The 22,511-nt window shown below is 45.6% G+C and overlaps 2 protein-coding genes across 7 annotated transcripts in view; one reads left to right on the top strand and one right to left on the bottom strand.

Moving 5' to 3' along the window:
• LOC143894699 (uncharacterized) overlaps positions 1-22,511 on the bottom strand; it is a 37,947-nt gene that overhangs the window by 4,226 nt on the left and 11,210 nt on the right. For 5 of the 6 annotated variants that reach the window (XM_077401235.1, XM_077401237.1, XM_077401236.1 and 2 more), the window contains 4 exons: positions 6,276-6,461; positions 2,612-2,934; positions 627-978; positions 131-477 (listed from right to left, as the gene is read on the bottom strand). In XM_077401235.1, coding sequence (XP_077257361.1) covers positions 131-477; positions 627-978; positions 2,612-2,934; positions 6,276-6,461 — 1,208 coding nt within the window. The remainder of the gene's footprint in view (positions 1-130; positions 478-626; positions 979-2,611; positions 2,935-6,275; positions 6,462-22,511) is intronic. The other variant, XM_077401239.1, reaches the window with a different exon arrangement.
• Sud1 (Prolyl 3-hydroxylase sud1) lies at positions 19,441-22,476 on the top strand. Its single transcript, XM_077401253.1, has 2 exons — positions 19,441-19,574; positions 19,682-22,476. Exon 2 carries the CDS (start codon positions 20,143-20,145, stop codon positions 21,868-21,870), a length of 1,728 nt encoding a protein of 575 aa, XP_077257379.1. The 5' UTR covers positions 19,441-19,574; positions 19,682-20,142; the 3' UTR covers positions 21,871-22,476.

Genomic DNA, 22,511 nt, shown 5'->3' with positions numbered 1-22,511 from the left:
ATAATTGAAAGGCGAATTAGTTTTTAGATATAGCTTAAAGAAGGTATGTGAGAAAAAATTACACAAAAACCATTAGAGAAATAAAATTAATAGCGTATTAAAGTCGTTTATGGAAAGCAATTTTTCTTACGATTAGTGACGCCTTGCTTCGGAGAGGAGAAACCTGTGCCCACGGACTTGTTCTGTTGTCCGCAGGACATCATCGGCGACAATCCGGGGCTCCGTTTGCTGGCGGAAGTGCTCATCCTGATGGGACTGAGTTCGGGAAATGCCGCGTGCAACGACACTCCCTTGTCGACTTCCGAGTAACCCTGGCATGTCATGCTGATTGAACTTCTACTCTCCATATAAGTTTCGACCTTACACTCCTCCTTCACGCCGTTCGTGAATCCGTTTTGTCTCTCCATCGCTAACGGCGATATCGACTGGCTCTTAGGCGGATGGTGGGCCGACGGGACGTTAAGATTCTCGTTGGATCTATATAGATTTCAGATATTTATTTAATCGAGAGTCGCACGTACATTTTACGCGGCGCGTCGAGGTAAAAAGGACGCGTAAAGAAGAGCGTCTAAGCGTGTGTTTGTCGCGAGACACTGCCGTGTCTCTTGATGAATCTAACACCTCACCTGAAACCTGCAGGACTCGTGTCCCTCGTGATCAGCCTCGTGCCAGGACTGCTGTCTCTCGAGCGGAATCCTTCCCTCAGTTTACTGTCGTACCTGGTGATACCTGAGTAGCCGCTTATACTGCACGCCAATCCCAAGTAACTAGGCTTCTTCGCTGCCGTCAGCTCCGGCTCGGGGCTGCCGCGACGAGCATTGCTGGCGTTCAACTTCTTCTCGTCGGGGGTGAGATGTGACTTCTGCAACGTCTCGTTGCTACCGTTCGCTAAGTTCTCGGATAACGGCACCGGTTCGCCGTTGCACGACAGGTTCAGGCTGTGCAGAGTCTTTTCGGACACGGAGTCCACGGTGTTCTCTGAAAGCGAAAATTTCGATCTAACACTCGCGAATATTTCTCGATTCTCTTCGGCTCCGATTCTCAAAAGCTCGGAACGAAAGACGTATTAGAAATCGCCACGAACGTCGCACACCGCGCGATTGAATGAGATATTACAATCCTGTAAACTTGGTTGCTTCGTATTATCGTAACGATGTGGCGAGCTAGAGCTGCGCAGATTGAACCGCAATAGAACGTTCAAATTTATCTGTCGGCATTTAGATCCTCCTGTTACGCTTTTATCTCAATTCACGAAATCTCGATTCACCGTATGCTCTTCATTAACGATAAATGTCCGCGAGCCAACTGCTTGGCCGACGAGACATTCACCTTCGAAAAGCCCTGTCGCCCACGCTACTATGCACACGCCAACTCGCGTTACTTAAACGAATGTTATTCGCGTCGTGATCGCGACGCAACCTTATTTCCTGGGACCCGGTGGAGCGGTTCCAAGCTCGCTACGCCGAAACAACCGGATGGAAATCCGGCTTGGTCACACTTGGAGTTCTCGACTACGATCGACCGGCGCGCTTCGCGGAATTGAGATGAATCGTCGTGACGGTCCTGGAACACTGAGCAGAGACTCCCTCGTCAGTGCCTTCTTGGCAACGATGAGGAAAAGAAGCATTTACACTTGGTGCAAACTTGCCTACGGGCTAAATCCGATCGGTATTTCGAGCGAGCAAAAAGCGCCCGCCGACCTGCGAGAAAGTAACGGTGGAGAGATCGGCGACCTCACCGACCTTGAAGCCTCGAAAATCTGCATGGATTTCGGTCCATGGAATACCTGAGATCGCGATACGAAAGACAAGTCTTTAAATCTGAGCTAATCGCGCACAATCCTTCTTTCCTAAGAAATTTCATTATCGATTCGCGATGCGCAAATCAGAATTTGTAGTCAATGCCCGATATAATATATGTTTTTCGCAAAGAGCCAAAGTAAAATATAATGTGAGGGAATATTTTACTGATTAAGCAATATCAAGGTTGTTAGATATTTAACGTGCGGCTTTCAGTCAATTAAATGTCGCATTTTCGGATAATTGAAGGAATTGGTTTAAGAGATAAACTGTACGACATAATCCCACGTGTTCTTTCAAGCGCATTCCACTTTTTTCCATGAAATGATTTCCTCGCTCAAGCGACGCTGATCATTCTCGACCCGACCGAGTTCTCGTAGACAATTCTCTGCGAGAAGCGATCGTTTTCTTTGATAGGGAAGATTCTCTGTCATCGCAGCAAAGTTATTCTTTTGCCGAAGAATCGTAACGTTCTAGAAATATATTAGCACAAAAAAATCCATAATCCATTTCAATTGTTAAATTTCTAGCTCTTATCTCTCCGTGAAACTTTAGTTAATCGTATCTATATATTATTCGATTTTTAAATATCACGAATTCTAGACGTATCTCCAGATTTCCTTTTAGATATTTTCTCTCAGTGATACGCAACTTGGGAGAGATCTCATTAATTAGACAAATTGAAGAAATAAAAATAATTTATATGGCCATGGGAATGCTTTTCGATAATAAGGTGACGATTGCCGAGTTCTTATCGGTAACGCGTCACGTAATCGTGGGGATTACGTGTCTCTCAATGCGGGATAGCCAACCTGATCGGTCGGACGCAGAGCGGTCGACGTCCAGGCTGCAGCTACCGATGCTCTCCTGGCTGGTCATGTTGGGGTGATGCCTGGTGACGCTCTGCGCTGACGGTCGGGGATCCGGGTCGAGGCGATGATAGTTGAGAGGCTGCACCGCCAAGGAGAGCGGTCTAGTGCGTCGATGCGAGCGGATGCCACCGGCTCCGGGTATCGACGATGTCACCGTCGCGGCACAGGAGTCGTCGACGTCGTCCAGACCCGCCACCTCGCCACCGCCGCGCCGAGGCTGCCCGCTCGCTCGCCGCTCCTCGTCCACGCGATCCTCGTGCACACTGCACAGGTCCGGTTCTCATCCCGTATGCTGTCACGCGTGCTGTCAGAGCGTTCTCGAGCTCGGTGCGGTTACGATATTTATATGTGCATATACATATTTTAATACACGGTGTGCGAACTTGTGAGCGCCTTGGTGATAATTCCGACTAACGACTGAAATTATTTTTCCTTGATAAAAGTCGTCTTGCGACATACGTAAATATAATAGATACTTATTGATATTTAATTAAAAAATGAAATTTCGTTGATCACTTCTTGTCAAGACTTCTGATCCATTATAGCTGAAGGCTATAAAGGTTAAAAGTGGTAACCCGAAGGACAGATCATCTTTTAATACACATTACTTTAATGAAATTTTTAGTCGTGACCCTTGTCACCCAGATGTTTAACAGTATAGCTTTAAAAATTGATCTCCGATTAAACTCTGAGGAAATATTACTTTAACTCCTTTTCAACAAGAAATATCACGCTGTTCACCAAGTGCGCTTATTATCGGACACCAAGTATTTCTATATGAAACTTTGACATACATTGATTTGACTTTGGAAAAGTTTAAAAATGGACAAGTTTAGCGGAGCGACCTCGATTGATAACGAGACGTGTTGAAAAACCGTCTTCCGGCGGCCTTTATCGAGTTTAACGGAACAAGTTGCATTTCTCCGTTTTTTTTTGTGAATGTCACGTCGCCTCGAAGCAAGCGAGAAAGTGGCACGAATTAGCATTTGCCAACAACCGCCGCGACTACTTTTTTATACTTTTTCATACGGTGTAATGGCAATTGATAAGTTGGCCTCCGATTGTTTTCTCTCATCATGTATGTATATCACCGAGGGAGCTCGAGAACATCGTGCACGGAAACTGGTGGCACTGCAATGTATCCGACGGATTGTCGGTTTCTCGACAAACCGGAGGTATTCTGCAGGTATAATATTACGATTGGGAGGGACGGAGGGGATCGAGAGGGACCTTGCCGAGAGGTTCGACGATATAACGTCGATGCAGAGAATCTCGAAGACAGCAAAAATAGATTTTACAACGGCGTTCCTCGCGGCCACGGGCGGGAGGTCTCGGTTTCGTCGCGAGAATTTCCTCGGAATTCTTTCACCGCGCGCGCGACGCGCTAAGTTCTCTGCGACGCCGAAGTGGCGTTAACGAGCCGAATATTCTCATTACCGATGTAAAGAGAGTAATTAGCGATATCGAAGTCGCGTAGCGCATAACTTTCCGACAGGAGCGCGGCGTTTTAATGCCTGTAACGCGGAGAAAACTCAGTGGAAAGTTTTTTTTTTTGCGGCGCAATAACGATCAGATTCATGATTTAACGAAGGCAAACATCATACGTTATTATACGTGCAGGCAGTCTCATTAATTTCACCGTGACTTTCGTATTTTTCTGCATGATATCGAGACAATGAATATAAGGCACAAGTTTTTATTGCCGCGAGTCACGAAACGCGCGGCAATACCATATTTTTCCCGTATTGCATTATATGACGATTATGTGCACGAGAAAAAAACCCCGCGTATCCTTAATCTTTTTACGATACTGAAAATCTGGAGGTAAAAATTATATAGAAAAAAAGTATCGGAAATGACGCTACGTAACTACGAATTGAACAATCATTATCTAATCTACAAAGAAACATTTGGAAAACGATGTGTATCTGAATTTCGAGAATTATTGCAGGAGTGGCACCAGCTTCCGACGTTTGATTTGTCGCTCGCAGATGAGAAACTCGTGCAAATAGCTCCGGCACGCAAATTAAATCGTCGAGAAATTGGCGCCGGTGTTAATTGCACGCGCTAATTGCACAAAAATGCATCGGTCACTCGTCGCGAATCGCATGGGAGTTATCAACTACAGATCCGTTCATTTCAGTCGCACTTTTCTTCTTGAAAGACAGGCGGCACTCTTGTCTCAGAGAGAAAAATGAGAGATTACCAGAGAGTGCGACTAAAAAGAACGAGCCTTTATGTACACAATCGCGGATCAGCGCAAGCGGGTGCGTATCAGATGCGATTACACAAACTGCATGCAATAAAATCGCTCTCACATCGGCGATTAAACTCGCGACAGCTCTGCGACGTCTTGCGCAAAAAAAAAGAAGAAAAAAACACACACAGATCGTCCTTCGACAAATGTCGCACGTTTACTCGCTCGTGTAATCGCGAAAGTGTAATGTACATAGAAACGGAGGAAGTTTCTTCGAACAAGTAACACAATATGAGATGTAGGGTCTCGTTTCTCTCAAACCGTTACATACTGAAATCATTTACACGTATACACAAGTGGAATTATAATACGTATTTATAATTATAATTATTATAGAATATCTAACTTTAGTAAAACTGTCGTCAAGTTGTACGTATTTTTCAAATTATATTTTTTAAGACTTACAAATGCCATTATACTTTCTAGCGCTTTCACTGCCACTGATGCGGCTCCTCGGTCAAAAAAACACGCCGAGCTCCAAACAGCACTCGTGCGTGTAATGTATCAATATATGGCGCCCGTAACGGATTGAAGAAACGAGTGTTGTACAATGTTGTTTACGATGCGGAAATCGGCGCTGACATAATTGCGAGTTAACGGTTTAAAGTGCATCGTGGGGTACAGGCGTGCGGCCAAGCAAGACTAAGGTGTGCAAAGTGAACGAATCATGCTCGATCGCCGATGATGATGATGATGATGATGACGATGGCGTGTGTTTGTATGCGTGGACGCACGTGGTCGGACGGGGAATAATCGACAGCGTTGGAAAATGTCAAAGGGTTATTACACGTGGACATATAACAATTCCTCTAGCTGGGTCACTTGGGAGAACCTCGACGTTCTCGTAAGGCGACGCTGACCGCGATAGCCCGATGGATTTAGTCTCGCTCGACGTTTATTGAGCACATCTCGAATCCTGGATTCTTCTCAGCGCGCTACAGGAGTGACGCATGCATGATGCGGATGCATCGCTGCATTGCACCATTAAATGAATCTCGATAATATCTATTCACGTTCTATCGCTTCACCGTGAAACATCTAGGGATCCAACAGATGCTTATAACATATTGCGTGTTGTGCTAGTAGAACGCGTTAATTTATGGTCGATTAATTGTTAATATCACACATTAAATATCAATTATATTAACAGTTATCCACATCGGATAAAAACATCGTACACCTGAACGCAACGTGTTATCTTCTATGAGAAAAAAAAACATGCATCCAAAAGTGTAACGCAATATTAATGTCAGAGTAGATTCATTGTTAAAATTTTAGGGACTCGCTGTTAAAACTCGCTGAAGGGATTTTTCAATCTTTCGCAAACGTCTCTTTCTCACTGCCTACCTTCGCCGCCAATGTTTCCAGAGGAGGAACTTGGAGACATTCTTTTTCGCGACCGGGTTCACCGTGTAGGTGCCGCTCTCAATTTTTAAGGGCATCCTTAGCCACGAACGCGTCACTGCGGATTGCGCCCGAGGCGCGTCGGCGGCGTGCGGTCGCCGCGAGCCGATATATCGATCGCAAGATGATCTGCGAATGTCAAAGGGGATGATATTGCACGCGCATCACTCTCGCTTCGTATTTCGAGTGGCAAATAAGCGCCGTTAAAATGTGACTCCAAGCGTTATTGCGTGTCCGCGCGTGTTATTCGTATACGATCTTTTTTTTTCTAATTCAATGGTGTCAACTAGAAACTAGAGAAATTGGAATTTCCTTCGTAATTGTACAAATTATTACCAATATCTTTATTGTCAATATCGTGCATTTATAAGCACGTCATGCTTGACTCATCTCGGCCGATGATCTCGCAAAAATAGGGAGGATACATCCGTGGCGCTGTTTCACCAATCGGCGCCAATTTATTTATTCTAATCGTGGGATAGAAAAATCGAGAGGAGTCAGATCGTATCGGTGATTGTGATTTCTCTCTTTTTCGCGTTGTCTTTTGTCGGCGTGGCACTCGCGAGCACGTTTCTAGGATGACTAGTTGCCGAAGACTGGCATTTCCAATCTCGTCTCAGCCGCCGTCGAGACTCTTTCGCTTTCTCTCTCGAGATGCATCCTCCTTTTCTTTCTCTCTCGCACCTTCGCCCGGTCCCTCCAAATCCCCGCCATTCCAGCCGGTCTCTTTATCTTTCCCCAAGTCGAGGGTATATTTTTGGAACGCTCAAAAAACCACGATGGCACACGGTGCCGCGTCTTTCCCCGCGTCCTGTCTCTCCTTCTATTCCTGCTTCTCCTCTCTCTCCCTCTCTCTCTCTCTCTCTCTCTCTCTCTCTCTCTCTCTCTCTCTCTCTCTCTCTCTCTCTCTCTCTCTCTCTCTCTCTCTCTCTCTCTCTCTTTACGCGGGCATTAACGCGTGAACGAATGTGGAAGGGTACGTAAACTTAAAGGGGACCGCGAGCGCGGGTACACGTGCCCGGCACGCGCGCGCGCACGCCTTGAAGAGAAACGCGCTTCAAATGAAGCTGGTCGCATCCATGTAACTTGCGAGAAATCTTCATGTCTTATCCTCTCGAGTTTTATGGAACTTGATTATTAAAACACTGAAACAAATGCGACATGCTTTTTTTGCTTGTAAAAATATTTGAAATCGTCAGAATTACTTCGCCGATTTCTAGCTGTTCAAACGTGAAACCGAAGATTACCAGAGATAAAAATTATCAGAGATAAAAATGCTTCTTCTTGCTGAAACATTATATGACACGCGATAAAACAAATCTAAACACTTCCAAGAATTGGACTGATAAACGGTGCAAGGTTTTTAATGATCGAAATAATGCGCCTCCTCTCGTAAACGAACTTGAGCAGCTTCGATTTTACATGCGGGCGAGCGGATAAGTGCCGTGTAAGTCGCTAGCAAGGGCTAATAACTCCTTTCGGTTCCTGTCATCGTGGTCTTTTACGGATCGTTAATCCGTAAGAGCTTTTACGGCCTGCGTAATAGTTTCTCCTTCTTCGTGGCATTGCAGGGTATGTGTCTGTTCCCGAACTCGACCCACGTGACAAAACATCGTATATAAAAGATGCGTATAAAGGACTACGTTTGAACTTTGTTTGTATTTTAAATAACTTGGCGTGACCCGCCATCTGCCTGTTGAGATAGGAGTTTCCGAAGAAAAATGCGATAAATTTTCTGCGAAAAGTTTCCGAGGAACGCGCGCAAACCAAGCCTATAATAAAAATTACAATTTATGGCGAGTGCCAAACTCTCTGAAAGTTCAACAAAAAGTCTTCACGTAGCAATGAATTATGCTCCAACAATGACTTGGAAACGTGCGCGAAAAAATTAGAATTTACGCAAAAATTTATCCAGCGTAATAAAAATTGTTCTTACATTGTAACGAAAGAATTAAATAGATTCGAAAGAAGACGGAAGCAAGATAAAAGACACATTTTATCTCTCCTCCTCTTTGCACTGCCTCGAAATATCACCAGAGAGCAACGAATGTCCGCATGGCGGAAATCTCTCGTCTTCCGGATAATTCACGCAAGGGTTTTCCTCTATTACTGTTCTATTTCGGTGCAGGCCGTTCGCGACGAGATTTACGAGTTCGGCAATTGAAACCGACAAGATGCGGGATGTCGTCGAAGGGATCGGCGATTCATGTCGTCGCGTCTCGGTTCGTTTGCACCGGCACCGAGTGTCCCGAGCGACCTGGAGATCACGTCAAACTCGGTATTCTTCGTTCGAGGGACCCGCGTAATTTCAGCGGATCCCTCGACCGGGATCGTCGGAGAACAAATGCCATCTGATCACGAAGATCGCGCCGAGTACGAAAGAGAGAAAGAGAGAGAGAGAGAGAGAGAGAGAGAGAGAGAGAGAGAGAGAGAGAGAGAGAGAGAGAGAAAGCGCGTTGGGGTCATCCTTCTCTCGCAAAAATTTATGCCACGCGAAGTATTAACCCGAAATGCAGGTTTCGGCCGAATTTGAAGTTCGGCGCTATCGAACGAGAGAGAGTTCCTCGACCTGTACACTTTGGGCCGGTTCCTTTTCCTTCTCGTTACTTATACGATTGTGCTCGTCACGACGCTCGCCAAACGATCCTCGGTCACGAAAAGCGCGAGCCATCGATGGGAGCAAATTTCGTGAGCAACGATTTACACTCGATTAGAATGCATTCGCGAATTAGCATTCATAAAACTTTCCGATATTGGATAAGTCGATCTTCAACAATGTCACGAAACTGCACATTATAAGCCTAATAAAATATCTGACACAGTAGAGATCTATGATAAAATCATAATTTGTTTTATAAGAATGAAAATGAGATATATTGTTGGCGCAACATATTCGCGCGACAGTTCCAAATATAAGATTCGCGAAAAAGTACGGTGAGAACATAAATAAGACCTAAATGTTGAAAGCATGAGTAGCGCGAAACAAGAGCTGCCGTCTGGGAATGCCAAGAGCGCAGCTATATGAATTCAAGTGCGATATAGTGGCCGCACCGCGACTCAGAGGCTTAACATAAGCGAGTCTAATGAAGAATTTCACGCGTGGGGCGTATAAAAAAAAAACTATTTCCTAATATCCTAATAATTAATATATATATATATATATAATTAATATAATCCGTTAAAAGTACGGATTCAAGTACCATGCACCTGATGTTCATCTAGAGATGGCGAGTCAATAGCTCGTGCACCAAGTTTGACAGATTACGATTCGACGCTCAACGAGATCCGTGAAATACGATTGTGCTGTTGCGCGAATGAACAAACGAATGAATTCGCGAGAGAATGAGGTACGTTCGTTCCTTCCTGTAGAAAGAGAGAGGTGCGTGTATGCACAACATTATCTCATCTTCTGCAAGAGGCCTTAAAATATATCTCGCGTGTCAATACCATCCATCTCTTTCGAATGCACCTGCCTTTGAGCGAAGGTTCGAATCTGCACGTTTCGCGTATTTACTCCTCCTTTCTTTCCATTATTTATACCTGCCATCGTGGCGAGCAATTATTCACAGGAGACAGAGGAACATTAGATCGCTAGCGATCAAAGCAAGGTACATTAAGCTATCTAAGATCTAAGCCAAATTATCAGAACACAAAAAATTTTATATGGAATTAATTTGCTAATTATTTGCTATTTTTTGCTTTTAAAAATTAATTTTTTTGCTCCAGCTATTAAAAAGTTACGAAGGGCTGGATAGCTTAAGCTTAAGATTAAGCTGCCACGCCATGGTAAAAAACAGCCCTTCGTAACTTTTTAATAGCTGGAACAAAAAAATTACTTTTAAAAGCAAAAAAAATGTTCTGATAATTTGGCTTATATAGATAGCTTAATATACCTATCAAAGCATCGCGTCGATGAGCTATGTAAACGTCATTCGTTATCGAGCAACGCTAATTAATCGACGACTTCTATACACGACCAGCAATTGACGGCAGCGTGTATAGCAAGAGGCTCTTTTATTGTCACGCGTGACCTGAATGCAAAATGCCGTTTGTTCTCATGATTTCACGTTTCGTCACGGAGTACATTGACACGAGATTTTCCATACTTAGGCAAAGAAAATGTTATCTTCTAGGCTAGGCTTGCTTCGAGAAAAATAATTAAACAAAATAAAAATTAAGGTGCACATCGTTTGCCTTAATTCACAGCAATCATAAAATTAGAAGCTCCAGAAATATACATAACAGATTAAAATATACTAATTTACATTGTCGCTATTGTACGCGGAAATGATTAGTTTTACAATCTCTAAATTCAATTCCAATTTTAAAATTTATACATATCGCAGAATCTTTCTTTCAGCATGTACATCAGTCGAATGTTTACGCAAATTTATAGACACTCAGATCGAACATATAGACGGAAATCTTATCAGGACATCGCAGTTGAAAGCTTACGAGATATATTAAGTTACGAATTAAACGGCAAATTGTAAGAAGTCTGGCTTAAAATAGAGAGCCGCTGTCGCAGCTAGACAGTTCAAATACCGGTATTAGAACCGTTTTCCGGTTTACCCATCCAACATGCAACAGAGAAAATACGCGTCTGCACGAACGGTTTAACATGCGCGAGATTCACCGACGCGAGAGACGATAAAAATTAGAAATCTCGATAGTCGATTGTATATTTTTATCTCTCGGATATGTGTGTATACATAATACATATTAATTTTAATATTAGAAGTCGCGTTTTTAATCTGTCAGACATATTTCGCGTAAGATTGTACCTATTCCTCGGCATGGTCCATGCAGTTTCGCGACTCCCAAGCGACGGAGGAGGAATTCCTCCTCGTCGCGCTTTCTGAAAATCATCGGACGAGCGTCGTCGGTATTCAGGGGTAAGTGACACCGGCTGAACTCTCTCGCGTCTATATATAAACGAAAATAAACCAGAATGACATTTGAACTATACTCTCACCGATGTCGCCCCTCCTTGCCGCGACAGGCCAAAAGTGAAACGCGGAGGAGAAGGACGAGAGGGACCGGGGCGCGTCGCGACGAACGTCTGAGAAAAATTGTGTCAGCTAAATCAGGAGGCGCCTATATACCTCCCTTAAGCTTTTCCATCTTCCCCGTCGTATTATTCTTCTTTATACAATTACCTGCGAATTTCCGGCGTGCTCGTATGGAGCTACGTCGTATCTTGAGGGTATAAAGTTTGCGAGGTTTAAGCGAGCCTCCTAACGCCAAAAACAGGACGTCGACGATTCACTGAATGCGTGACGCATTCATTGTAATCCTGATGCTGCGATGTCAACGTAATGCTGCATTTGTAGCCTGATTCATCGGCATCGCGGAAGGAACCCCGCAAATGGCTTTCCGACTAATGTGCTCTTGTGCAGGGAATGATGAAATGATCGAGATAGAAGAGAAAAGCCAATGGTGTTCAGTCGTAAATTCGCAAGATTGCAATTGGATTGGACTGCCCGTTGAAACATTGCAGTCATTCAAATATATAATAATAATAATCGCTAGCAAAATATTCAATTCCAATTGGATAGATTAATTATATTCGCGCGGCAGATGCGCTAAAACCATGCACCGTTTTAATAATCTTCACGTAATAATCGCACGAAGCAAATTGTTTATCGATTGAGCTTTAAAGAAACTAATCCGCTACGCAAATTATCGTGAAGATGTGCCATTGTCCGAAGGAGAAACACTTAATTGTCCACTCGCCCATAAAAATATTCGCGATACCATCGACATTGTCGTCGCAGGAAGTAAGAGGTACGAGAACTCACGTACGTCGCAGCGGAAGATTGCATACCGAGTGATGAAAAAGAGAGAAACCTCGATCGCGAAATCCGCGTAGGAAGAATCCAATCGCTATATTGTTAGTTTTGCCCGAGAAGCTATCAGAATCGAAATTTGACGATAACGTGTCGTAAGTCACGATATCTTGATTTTACTGCTTCAATTGCGCGCCATTAAATCTCCCACGTGGCTTTAATTAAAGGCGTATCCGCCTGCGGATACGCGTCAAGCTAATGACCAAGTGCGTAAACGTTTCTGTCCGCAAGAGGATCGATGCATGTCATATCTCGTACGAGACCGTTTTATGTTTTATGTATGTACATGTTTCAATATACGATTCGGCTCCGAAGTAATCAGGGCTCTCTAACGAGTTCTCGTGCCTATTAAATTGAGCGTGGGTTGGCTAGGCCAATTACTAACGAGACAATAAAGAATCGCTTCAGCCTCTGTATTATATTTTAAGCCATTGTGTTGATTGCGCCGTGTATTAGAGCAGAGGTGAACCCGCCTTTCCGGTTCTGTCCAAATCGTGTCAAGGCTGTGCTCCTCGGGAGACGTTTAATTTTCAAAATGTCTTCAGCTATATCAGTCAATGTTACATACGTACAAGCGGAAATTAAAAATAAATTATACATCAAGCGCGCTCTCTGCGCTTTTATTCGCGCGACGTATGAATAAAAATGAGCTCGAGTTGAACGCGAGCGCGCAAAGCGCGACGCTGACGAAAATGCATTCCGACGTTGTTGAATCACAATGAGCTTCGGCAATTATTCGCGATGTCGAAAGCATCGGGGATCGCGGAGAACGAAGCGGCTGGAGTTTGTCGCGCAAACGTTTCGCCGAACGATTCTCGGTGAAACGCCCGCGCTTTATATTCGATGCATTTATGGAAAACGAGCGAGGAACGGCTAAAAGGCATCGCGAATTCATCGGCTATTTTTCCTATGACTCCTACGGAAACTACATCTATATAGTCTCTTCTTTGTAAACGGTGTCGATAGCGCATGCAGCGAAAAATGTCACGATCACGCGTGTGCAATGTTATGCTCTACATATTCGGTCACAAAGCGCCGTTTTGGTTATTATGGATGTATTATAATGTGAACATGGGCGAGTGCGTGAGGTTGCGTGCATCTGTGTCGTTCTATGGAATGTCGTGCCACACATACGTGTCCAATTGTAGTCGTGTGCGCATTAATGTTGTTCTATTAAGACGAGGAAACATTAGACTCGAACGAAAAGTCAGTCGACAACTATTTTCATATAACATGCTTACAGATGTTCGTATTTCAGATTAGTATATCCTATATAATTACGAGGAACGTACAAATAGCTATGTAGAAATCTTTGTCAATGAACATTTAGTCACAGTTCGCGTTCGATATTTTCGCGCGAGACGAGGAACGAAAGGAGAGAAACGTCAACGTCCATTTCCGTCTCGAACGGTCACATTCGAAGAACAATACAGGGGTGTCCCGACGCAGGACACGCTGCACGGCCTTTTATCTTTCCGTCGAGAGGGGAGAAAAGGGAGAACCGGATTTCCGAAAAAGGGAAAGCGAGCCGCGCGGGATGCAGGTTGCCCGTGCGTCTCGCAGCACGCGCGCACGCACGTACGCGCCCACGCGAATGCGATAAATTATGTGAGGAGGCGGGCCTCGCGACACCAGAGCGTAGAGGGCCCACCATAAAAGAACCTGTTACGTTCCAGATATTAGTCCGACGAGCGCATATAAAATCGGCTGCATTGTGAGGGGGATATGCTTGCCCTCTCACCCCCTCCCCTCCCCTGGCATAAGACGTCGACGCGATCACAATGAAAGCTGGGTGGGAAATAAACGCAAACAGGGTCACCGGGGTAATCCTCGACGCGGTTAATGGCATCACCGTTACACAATAAATAAGTACAGGCTTGCGAGTCCGTTGTGACTGCCTTTAAGAGCGCGTTATGCCCCACATATGGAGCCAACGCCAACGATTATAGTTACTTCCAGTAAAAGTACCGTATATACCATTCCTCAAAAATTTTTGTCACGGAGTACGATAACCGCGATTGTTTCCACAAAATGTCCAAAGTAAAGACAAAAGCACGTTTTCCCCAGTTAATTCCGATATCCCGACTGTCCCGTTATTTTGCTCCGCAAGCGTAACTTTTTGAAAAAGAAAAAAAAAAGAGACGATTCTCTCTTCGGGCGCGAAATTTCGTTCGAGGCAGTTACTTGCCTCCGCAGGAACGCCGGAGCGTTTTACCGAGTATACCGTGTGTGCGGTTCTTTATTCCTCTTTATCGATCGGGGCAACAGAACCGGTACTATACGTACCGTACTATGCGGTGTTTCGTGTAAAACGGGCAACACGGGCAACAAAGAGCGCGAGGAGGGTTCGTACGGTATAGTTTCGCCGACGCTATATCGTAATTACAAGGCCCGGTGTGAAAACGCGCGAATAAGGCATCGCAGGGCAATAAAGACAACAATACTCGATGCCGGAGATGACGCGGTCGTATTTAGCACACGTCCAGAATAAAAATAGAAGCTGCGCTCACGAGAATCTGTCACCGCTCGACCGCACGCTCGGATCGCTCTTTAATGGGGCTGTACGAATCGCTCACATCGTTTTAACACTTTAACGAGTGAGAAGTTTGTTCTCGTACTTTCGTATCGTGATTTGACCGACGTTTATAGCCGAATGAATGAATGAATCATATCGGATGTGTGCCTATGTCCGAATAGCGGATCTGTTTTTATTTAGGCAATCCACTTTGTGAAAGCGCGATTATATTTGTAATATATTATACCGATAAAATTGTAGTCGATAATCCGAAGGCAGGACATTGAAGTTTAAATGATAAACGAGTCGACCCGCAATCTCGTGATCGAATCAGCTTTTTGTAGACTGGGTAGAGGCGCGACTCAGAAAATGACGTTTGCGCGCGATAGCACGGAAACATAGAATCTTAATCGAAAATCTCAATTGCATTTATCACAATTAGTTTCAAGTGACTCCTTAAGTGGTTCGCGATTCCAAACCGTTACGAACAAGCTGGTTTTTGACTTCGCTTTAAGCTGTCACTCGTATATACCGTACACGATCAGCGCGAAATATTATAGTCGTCGAGAGAAATTATGCGGCACGCGTGCTCCGTTGCGGTTGCAACGTGGCAGCTGCGTCATGTCGAGCGCACTTTATCGCGGTTGTGCTCGTGATACTTCATACGGGAGTCATTCCGCGAGACATTAGAGCGGTGAAATGACAATTCGTGAATCGCGCTTGTGTATCTGGCAACGAATTCTCATCAATTCAAATATAGTCCCAATTGTAACAGTATATCAAATATCCAGAGAGATAAGCGTTAAGCTGAGAAACTGTGAAAAAAAAGGACTGATAATAGCAGACTTATCCCGTGTGTTGCACAAAAACAAATAAACAAACGATTCTTGTATATAAAATTCGCCTTCGAGCTATGTGTCTTCGATAAAATGTATGTACGCGTGTCTGTCGTTAGATCGGCCATCGATCGCCAATCATCCTGCTCGCAATCGCTCCGAATTACCTGCTCGCTGCACCATCGCCGGGAGCAAAAGTTGAGAATCACTCTCGTAACGATCCGCGCGCGGAAACAATGACGGCGTAAACAGCGCGCGCGTGCGAGGAGCCCTCGACCGACCACCCGGGAATCTCTTCGACGCGGACGGCGCGCACACGCCGCACTCGAAAGCACTCTACTGACGAACGGAGGATGCCGATGCCGTAAGCGAATCGAACATACTACGGCTGCGGCGAGCCGCTACGCTGCCGTCGCGAAGAAGAGAGAAGGAAATGCGGCCGGGACACAATTTTAACATGTTGCGTACGGCGCCGATCGTCGGTGACCAGCTGGGTTACTTCGACACACATCTCGTTGGTATTAAATAATAAAACTATATTGTAATATATATATAATTTTCCCTAGTGTAAATATATATAATTAAATTTATAATGTTATATTATGTGTACGTAATCAATGACAAACTAATTAAGCAATGAAATATATGTGTTAACGTTACCAATAAAAAAAATTATAATTTTACGTTCTTCGGCACGTTCAATTGCAACCATTAGCGCTATTTATCCGCGGTACGCCCGAAAAAGTGCGGTACGTTTAATCCCGATATGTGAAGAGTTTTGTATTTATTTAATATACAATTTCTATTATATATATATATATATATATATATATATATATATATATACAACTGAGAGATAGACGAAAAACTTTCGAAAAGAAAATGAGACTATCGTACAAATAATACTCTCGAGAAGTTGCAATTTCGCAGCTACAAATCAATGCTGGTTAAACATTATAATTCATCATAACGTTAAACACGCAATTTTTAAATTTTTGTCGATAGATTTCTGTTAAGTTCCCCGAAATCCATATACGATATTTATTTAATGCGCTACGTTTGCGAGCGACGTGTGCGAGCCTTGGGCTCTTGCGGACACTACCGTTATTGCTTTATCAAAGCTCGTACGCGTCATTGATCAAACTCTCTCACAATCTCCAAGTGATCTGACCACCTCGCTGCCAGCAGGTGCCAGCGAGAAATATAGGGTGTATCGGAAAAAGAATCGGGAAATATCGTTTCACGAATTGCGATTAAAAATTTCACACGTTATCACATTTAAATTAACGTAAACTGTCATTGATCGGCTGCTCTTTTCTCTTTTTTTTTTTTTTTTACAAATAATAGATGTATATTTCTAAAATCTGGGGCAAGACGTAATTCTCTTACTTTTTTCAAGCTTCGGGGAAGAAGCGTAATTTTTTCATTTTCCCTCAATTTTTGCCTAATTAAATCTTCACATCACGTGCGTGAAGATCAAATAAATGGGGTTATGCATGTCGTCCGTTTATTTTTTTTTTCCAATACAAGATAACGGTTCACGCGCATGAACACGCACGGCCGCGTCAATCGACGTGTACGTCGAACTTCAACTACAACTACAACCTTAACGACGCGATTGACAGTTTAGCGACTGAAGTGGCGCAGTCGTTAAACCCGACACTCCGGAGGTATCCTATCAGCGAACGGAGAGGAGAAAGGATAATGAACCCTCATCGCGGGAGGTGCATCGATTAGGGCGCGCACGATCCCATCCTATCAAAGAGCGCGCGCGTTCTTTTCCCGCGTGACCATCGATCGCTCCAAAGTGCCTTACTCGCGCGACTTTGACTCGCGCTTGGAGCGAAAGATCGTTGACGTTGAAATACGAAGTAAATTTATATGAAAATTGGAGCGACCGAAATATATACGAGCCTCTGCGAAGAACCTGATCAACTCCGCGAAATAGAATAGCGGGGAAAATCGATAAAATTATAAATCGAATCTCTAGTTATACTAAAGTTAATTTATAGAGAGTGGAGTCGCGCGCGCGCGAGAGACTCACACGTGAGTCGCAGCTGAACGGAGATATCGATAATCGAGGTATCTCCGGTCGGAAATGGGTCTTCGCTTCGGTATACGGCTATAAGCGTCAGCCACGACATTGGAGCGGACTGTGAGAAAAACGGCGTCGGTCGACGGCCAACGCGTGACCGCGCTTGCTAATCGATAATAAGTCGCGCAATCTCCGCGACTCGAACAACACGGTATACACAAACCCCACGGCTCGCGACAAGAAACACCGCTGGCTGGTTCGCCTCCGCGTCCGCGAACGAACGCCGACACGGTCGTTTCAAAATTCGAAGGCCCGTTCTCGTCGTATAGGACGTCGCAGGAAAGTGTCGGCTCAAGGCCCGCTGCCGTGCTCGCGCGTATATAGAAAACTAGGAACGACGGGTCGCCGATCGACGACTCGCGTTCGGCTGTGAAGCGTGACGTTCAAACGCGTCACGTACGAATGACGCGAGGCGGACGAATGTATATACGGCATTGTACGGGGGTACTCCGAACGAGTGGGCTCCGACGATGACGCGGTCGTCGTGCGAAGGCACCAGCGACGATCGATTCGAGAATCCGACGACGTCAATTTTCACGTTAGAAAATGTAACGTCATTCCACGTTGTTATACCGATCCACCAGTCGCATCAATGCCATTGTATAACCGGGTCGAGATATATAAATACACCGCGCCACGCCAGGTTGAAAGGTGGGAATGACGGCGAGCACCCCACAGACCGGAGCACACCTGCCAAATTCGACCGCCGCGGCGCGGCGCCGCCGCCGGACGGCTCCGAATCTCAAGGGGCGGAAGAGAACGTTTTTCGATCCTCGTATTTCTCGAATATTCCGAGTAGGCGCAGCCGTCCAACTCCGAAACGGACGGGAGGAATTTCGAAATCTAGGAGATCCCCGGGAAGGCCGGTGGCGTAACGTCGACGACGATTCTGCCTGCGAACCCGCGACGCTCGCGGCACAAACGAGAGAACACTGGATGGCGAGAGCACCCCGGCGAAGGCAAAGGTCCCGGTAGCCCCGCGTGTCCTGGGACGCGTGTTCGCGACTCCGGAAGGCCCCACCCTCTGCAGCTTCGGCGTGGGCGACGCACGACGGGCACGGGCAACGTGCCGCGAGGGAGCGACGGAATCGCGCCGCGCCTCGACGAGGATGGGGGAACCGCGTGGACCGCGACCGCGGTCGGGACGCGCGTCGCGCGTTTCCACGCGAAACGCAATATTTACTCACGGTATATGCGCGCGTTCCGGGATGGATTCGACGATGTCGGACGTCACGTCTCGCGGCGCACCGCGCTCGCACACGGCTGACGGCGGTCCGGTCCCAGGGCCGTGCCGCGCTCCGCGTCCCGCGAGTCTCTCTTCTCTCCACGCGCGACCACGCAACAGTAGCCTGAGCCGCGAGCCGCGACGTAGCCGTCAAACGTGACGCGCGCCCGCCATGTTGCCACGGCGACCGGCGACGTCGGCGCCGCCCGACAGCGCGGCGGCGAACCTGGAGCGAACCGGCGCCGGCGGCCGCCGGCCGCGCCAATTTCGAAATTCGAACGCGCCGACATGCCCGTAGCCCTAAAATGCTATAGTGTACGTGACGTAAACTATAGATTTTAGTTACCCAGAGTGAATTTTGGAACGCAACCCTATTGTCACACTTTTTACGTACGTGAAATAAAATAACGTTGAGGGCCAATCCAAACAAATTTTAGATAGCGCGAAGAAAATTATCCGGTCGCATTTTACGCGCGTCTATATGTGACAGAGATGCGGTTGAATAATTTGCAACTACGCAAGTTTGTCCGAATGGGCTCTGAGAAGGACGAGAAATCCAAGCCGCCTTCGGAGAACGAACGTTCTTCGAAAGGTTAGTACGCGAAACTACTCCTCGAGGCTCGAGGCCGTCGGAGCAGTCGGTGCCGCTAGCCGTGCCGTTCGTCGTCGCGCGTGTTTACGCGCGCACGAAGGGAGAGACGGACTTCACCGCGATTTACGTGGTACGTAGAATCCAAGAGAATCGTCCGAATCGTCGCTACTGACCGGTCGTGACGATCACGAGTGACATTCGCGATTAACGGCGTCTTTTCGCTCGCCGTGTTCGCAGGGCACGACACGTGGCACGGTTGGAACGTCACGTGGATTTTACGCAGTGGAACAACTGACCGACGAAACCACACAACCGGATACCGGATGCACCGTGCGCCGTCTCGGAGACACGCCGATAAGACTTCGCCGACGGGATCGACGAAGAATTGGAATCGGCAAAGAGGTTAGGTAGTCGGCCAAGCGTTACCCCGTGCGTTTGAGACTCGCGAATCGTTTATCGCGACTTTTCGGTCGGAAAGCAGCGAAAAACCGGTAACGCGTTGTCGATCGAATAAATGTGAAAAGAGAACTCTGTAGGATTAAACAAGCTTAGGAGAATCTCTACCGAGATATAGGGATAATGTGTGCGTAGCGCCGATATCTTTCTGCCAAGGTTGTTACGTATTGAGGAAAGGAGTAGATTCGTAGATTTAAGATTTCTATGATATATAAAAAAAAAAAAAAAAAAACGGAGAGAATATGGCGGGTCAGACGTTGTTCTCGGAACACATAAACAGTGCCAAATTTCAAGAAGAATTCAAAAAACTCTGGCACTCCCAAAGCGATTTTAAGAGCACCAATCTGGAAATCATATCGAAACCCTTTAAAGTATGTAGGATATCAAATTTCTTAAGAGACGAGATCGTAGAGAACTTGAAATGCGAATTAGACCGTCACGATCATATACGTCGAGTCCTCGATCTCTATCAGTTGGAGAAAACCGAGGATCTGTCCTGTGCCACCGACAAGTGCATACGAAGGCTGAACAGATCTTTTCAAACAGATTTGGTATCGTGGATGAAGCGAAACACGGACATCGAGCTGAACGGAAAAGTCTCGATGTCGAGTGCCCGTTACCGCGACACGGACCGTTTATTGTGTCACGATGATAATATGGGTGACAGAAGAATCGCTTATATATTTTACCTGACCAAGGCGTGGTCGGAGGAGGATGGCGGGGCTTTAGATCTTTTCGACACGGATGAGGACGGCTCGCCCAGGAAGACGGTGAAATCATTGATCCCCGAATATAACTCTCTCGTGTTCTTCGAAGTGGTGGACACGTCCTATCATCGAGTAGCCGAGGTGACGAGCGACAAGTGCAGGTGGTCGATCAACGGTTGGTTTCACGGCCCGTTAAAACAGAATTTCCCGCCGCTGAGACGCGAGCCGGAGGTGACTTTCGTGCCGACCAACTCTGTCGAAGTGGACTCGCGCTCTTGGATTTCCGACGATTACCTGACGCCCAACATAACGGCACAAATTCAAGAGGAAGTCGAGACGTCGTCTTACACGTTTCTTAAAGGTTTCTTGAAGGAATCCGTGTATCAGCGAATCGCGAATGATTTGACGTCGCGGGATATCAGCTGGCGGATGATCGGCCCACCGGATATGCGCCGCTACGAGATAGCCGACGAGCAAACCTTGCCGAAGCTGTTAAAAGATTTCTGTCGTCTGTTTAAATCCATCTTCTTCATTCAATTGTTGCTAAATAAATATACAGGGCTCGAACTGGTGCCCGACGAGATCAAGGGACTTAAGATGACGCTAGAGTTACAGAGGTGGTCATCGGGTTGTTACACGTTGCTGTACGACAGATTGCTGTTTCAAGATGCTTCGGACGAGTCGGTGGAGCTTGATCAGCTTGACGACGACGCGAGTGCCGATGACGCCGCAGCATCGGCGCGTGCGTCGACTTCGGGTTTCTCGACCGGCGAGATCAACCTGGACGCAAATGGAACGCGTCGAGAGTTGAAAAGGGAACGGTTCGGCGATTCCCCTTCCCCAGCAAATTCGCCCGATAAGAAAAAGGTGGCCAGGTGGCTTGACAGCCAATCGGACGTTGGCGTGCAGGTTTCGAGTAAGCGCGAGCGTGACACGGGTGAAATTTCTTCGTCTCCAGACGAGAAGTTGTTTCGTAGCGATACACCGGCTAGCGAAGATGATTCCGCCAGCGAGGATGACGAGTTCCAGCTTGACGCGATGATACAGTTCCATGCCGAAGATGCCAAAGGCAAACCGAAGACGGAAGACACGATAGATTATGTGGACGTCAGCGAGCGCGGAGGTGTTCTGATGCAGGTTCCGATGCGGAACAATCATTTATGTCTAGTCTATAGGTCAGTCTTGATATCTCGTCTTCAAAAATACCTGAATCATTTGTACGATGGCTATTCGTATACTTTTATATGTTCGTATTACAAGTAGTTTAGCACAGTTTTTTGATGGTTAAATCGATATCATATTCTGCAGAAAGAGATTAAAAAGAAAAGATTCGCGTTTCAAGTCTGACGTAACTGTTAATTTCACGACCAACGTATTCTCGGATTAATCGTATAAAGACGAGCAATATCCTCTTTACGAATGAAATATTTTCCCTTTAAATATAATATTTTTATTTTATTCGATTCACCAATGTTTATCGCGCGCGCGAACGCAGATCGTCTAATATCTCTCCGCAATTTTTCTTATTAAAGAGAAACGTACGAAGGACGCGCACGCACGCATAAATTGTTATGAAAGCTGCTAATTTAAGCGATTGATAATACCTCCTAAAGAAAATGTATAAAGAAGGACGATAGAAATAGACGATAGAAATGTTTCACGAGAAATTTTAATGCAACTAGATATATGTATCTGACTATTAAAAAAATATTTCTTTCTAATATTTAGAACCAAATGTATAAGACGGTGTATATAAAAATCATCTGTACGTCGTGAAAAATATTTTCATAATCATATATGAATTGTTTCATTGACAAATATTAAAATAGAGAAAAATAAATCGTTTTATAAAACTGTTAGCGTATGACGAATTATCCTTTTAGCGATTGATGAAACTTTAAATG

This window comes from Temnothorax americanus, unplaced genomic scaffold (assembly GCF_048541705.1).
Source record: "Temnothorax americanus isolate GAGA-0224 unplaced genomic scaffold, ASM4854170v1 Scaffold14, whole genome shotgun sequence".
In the NCBI taxonomy this organism is placed as follows: Eukaryota; Metazoa; Arthropoda; class Insecta; order Hymenoptera; family Formicidae; genus Temnothorax; species Temnothorax americanus.
The sequence above is the reverse complement of the archived record's forward strand: the minus strand, read 5'-3'. Positions and strand labels throughout refer to the sequence as shown.

What these genes read in the sequence shown, in the direction of transcription:
- Sud1 (XM_077401253.1), top strand. Translation starts at nt 20,143, where the DNA reads ATGGCGGGTCAGACGTTGTTCTCGGAACACATAAACAGTGCCAAATTT.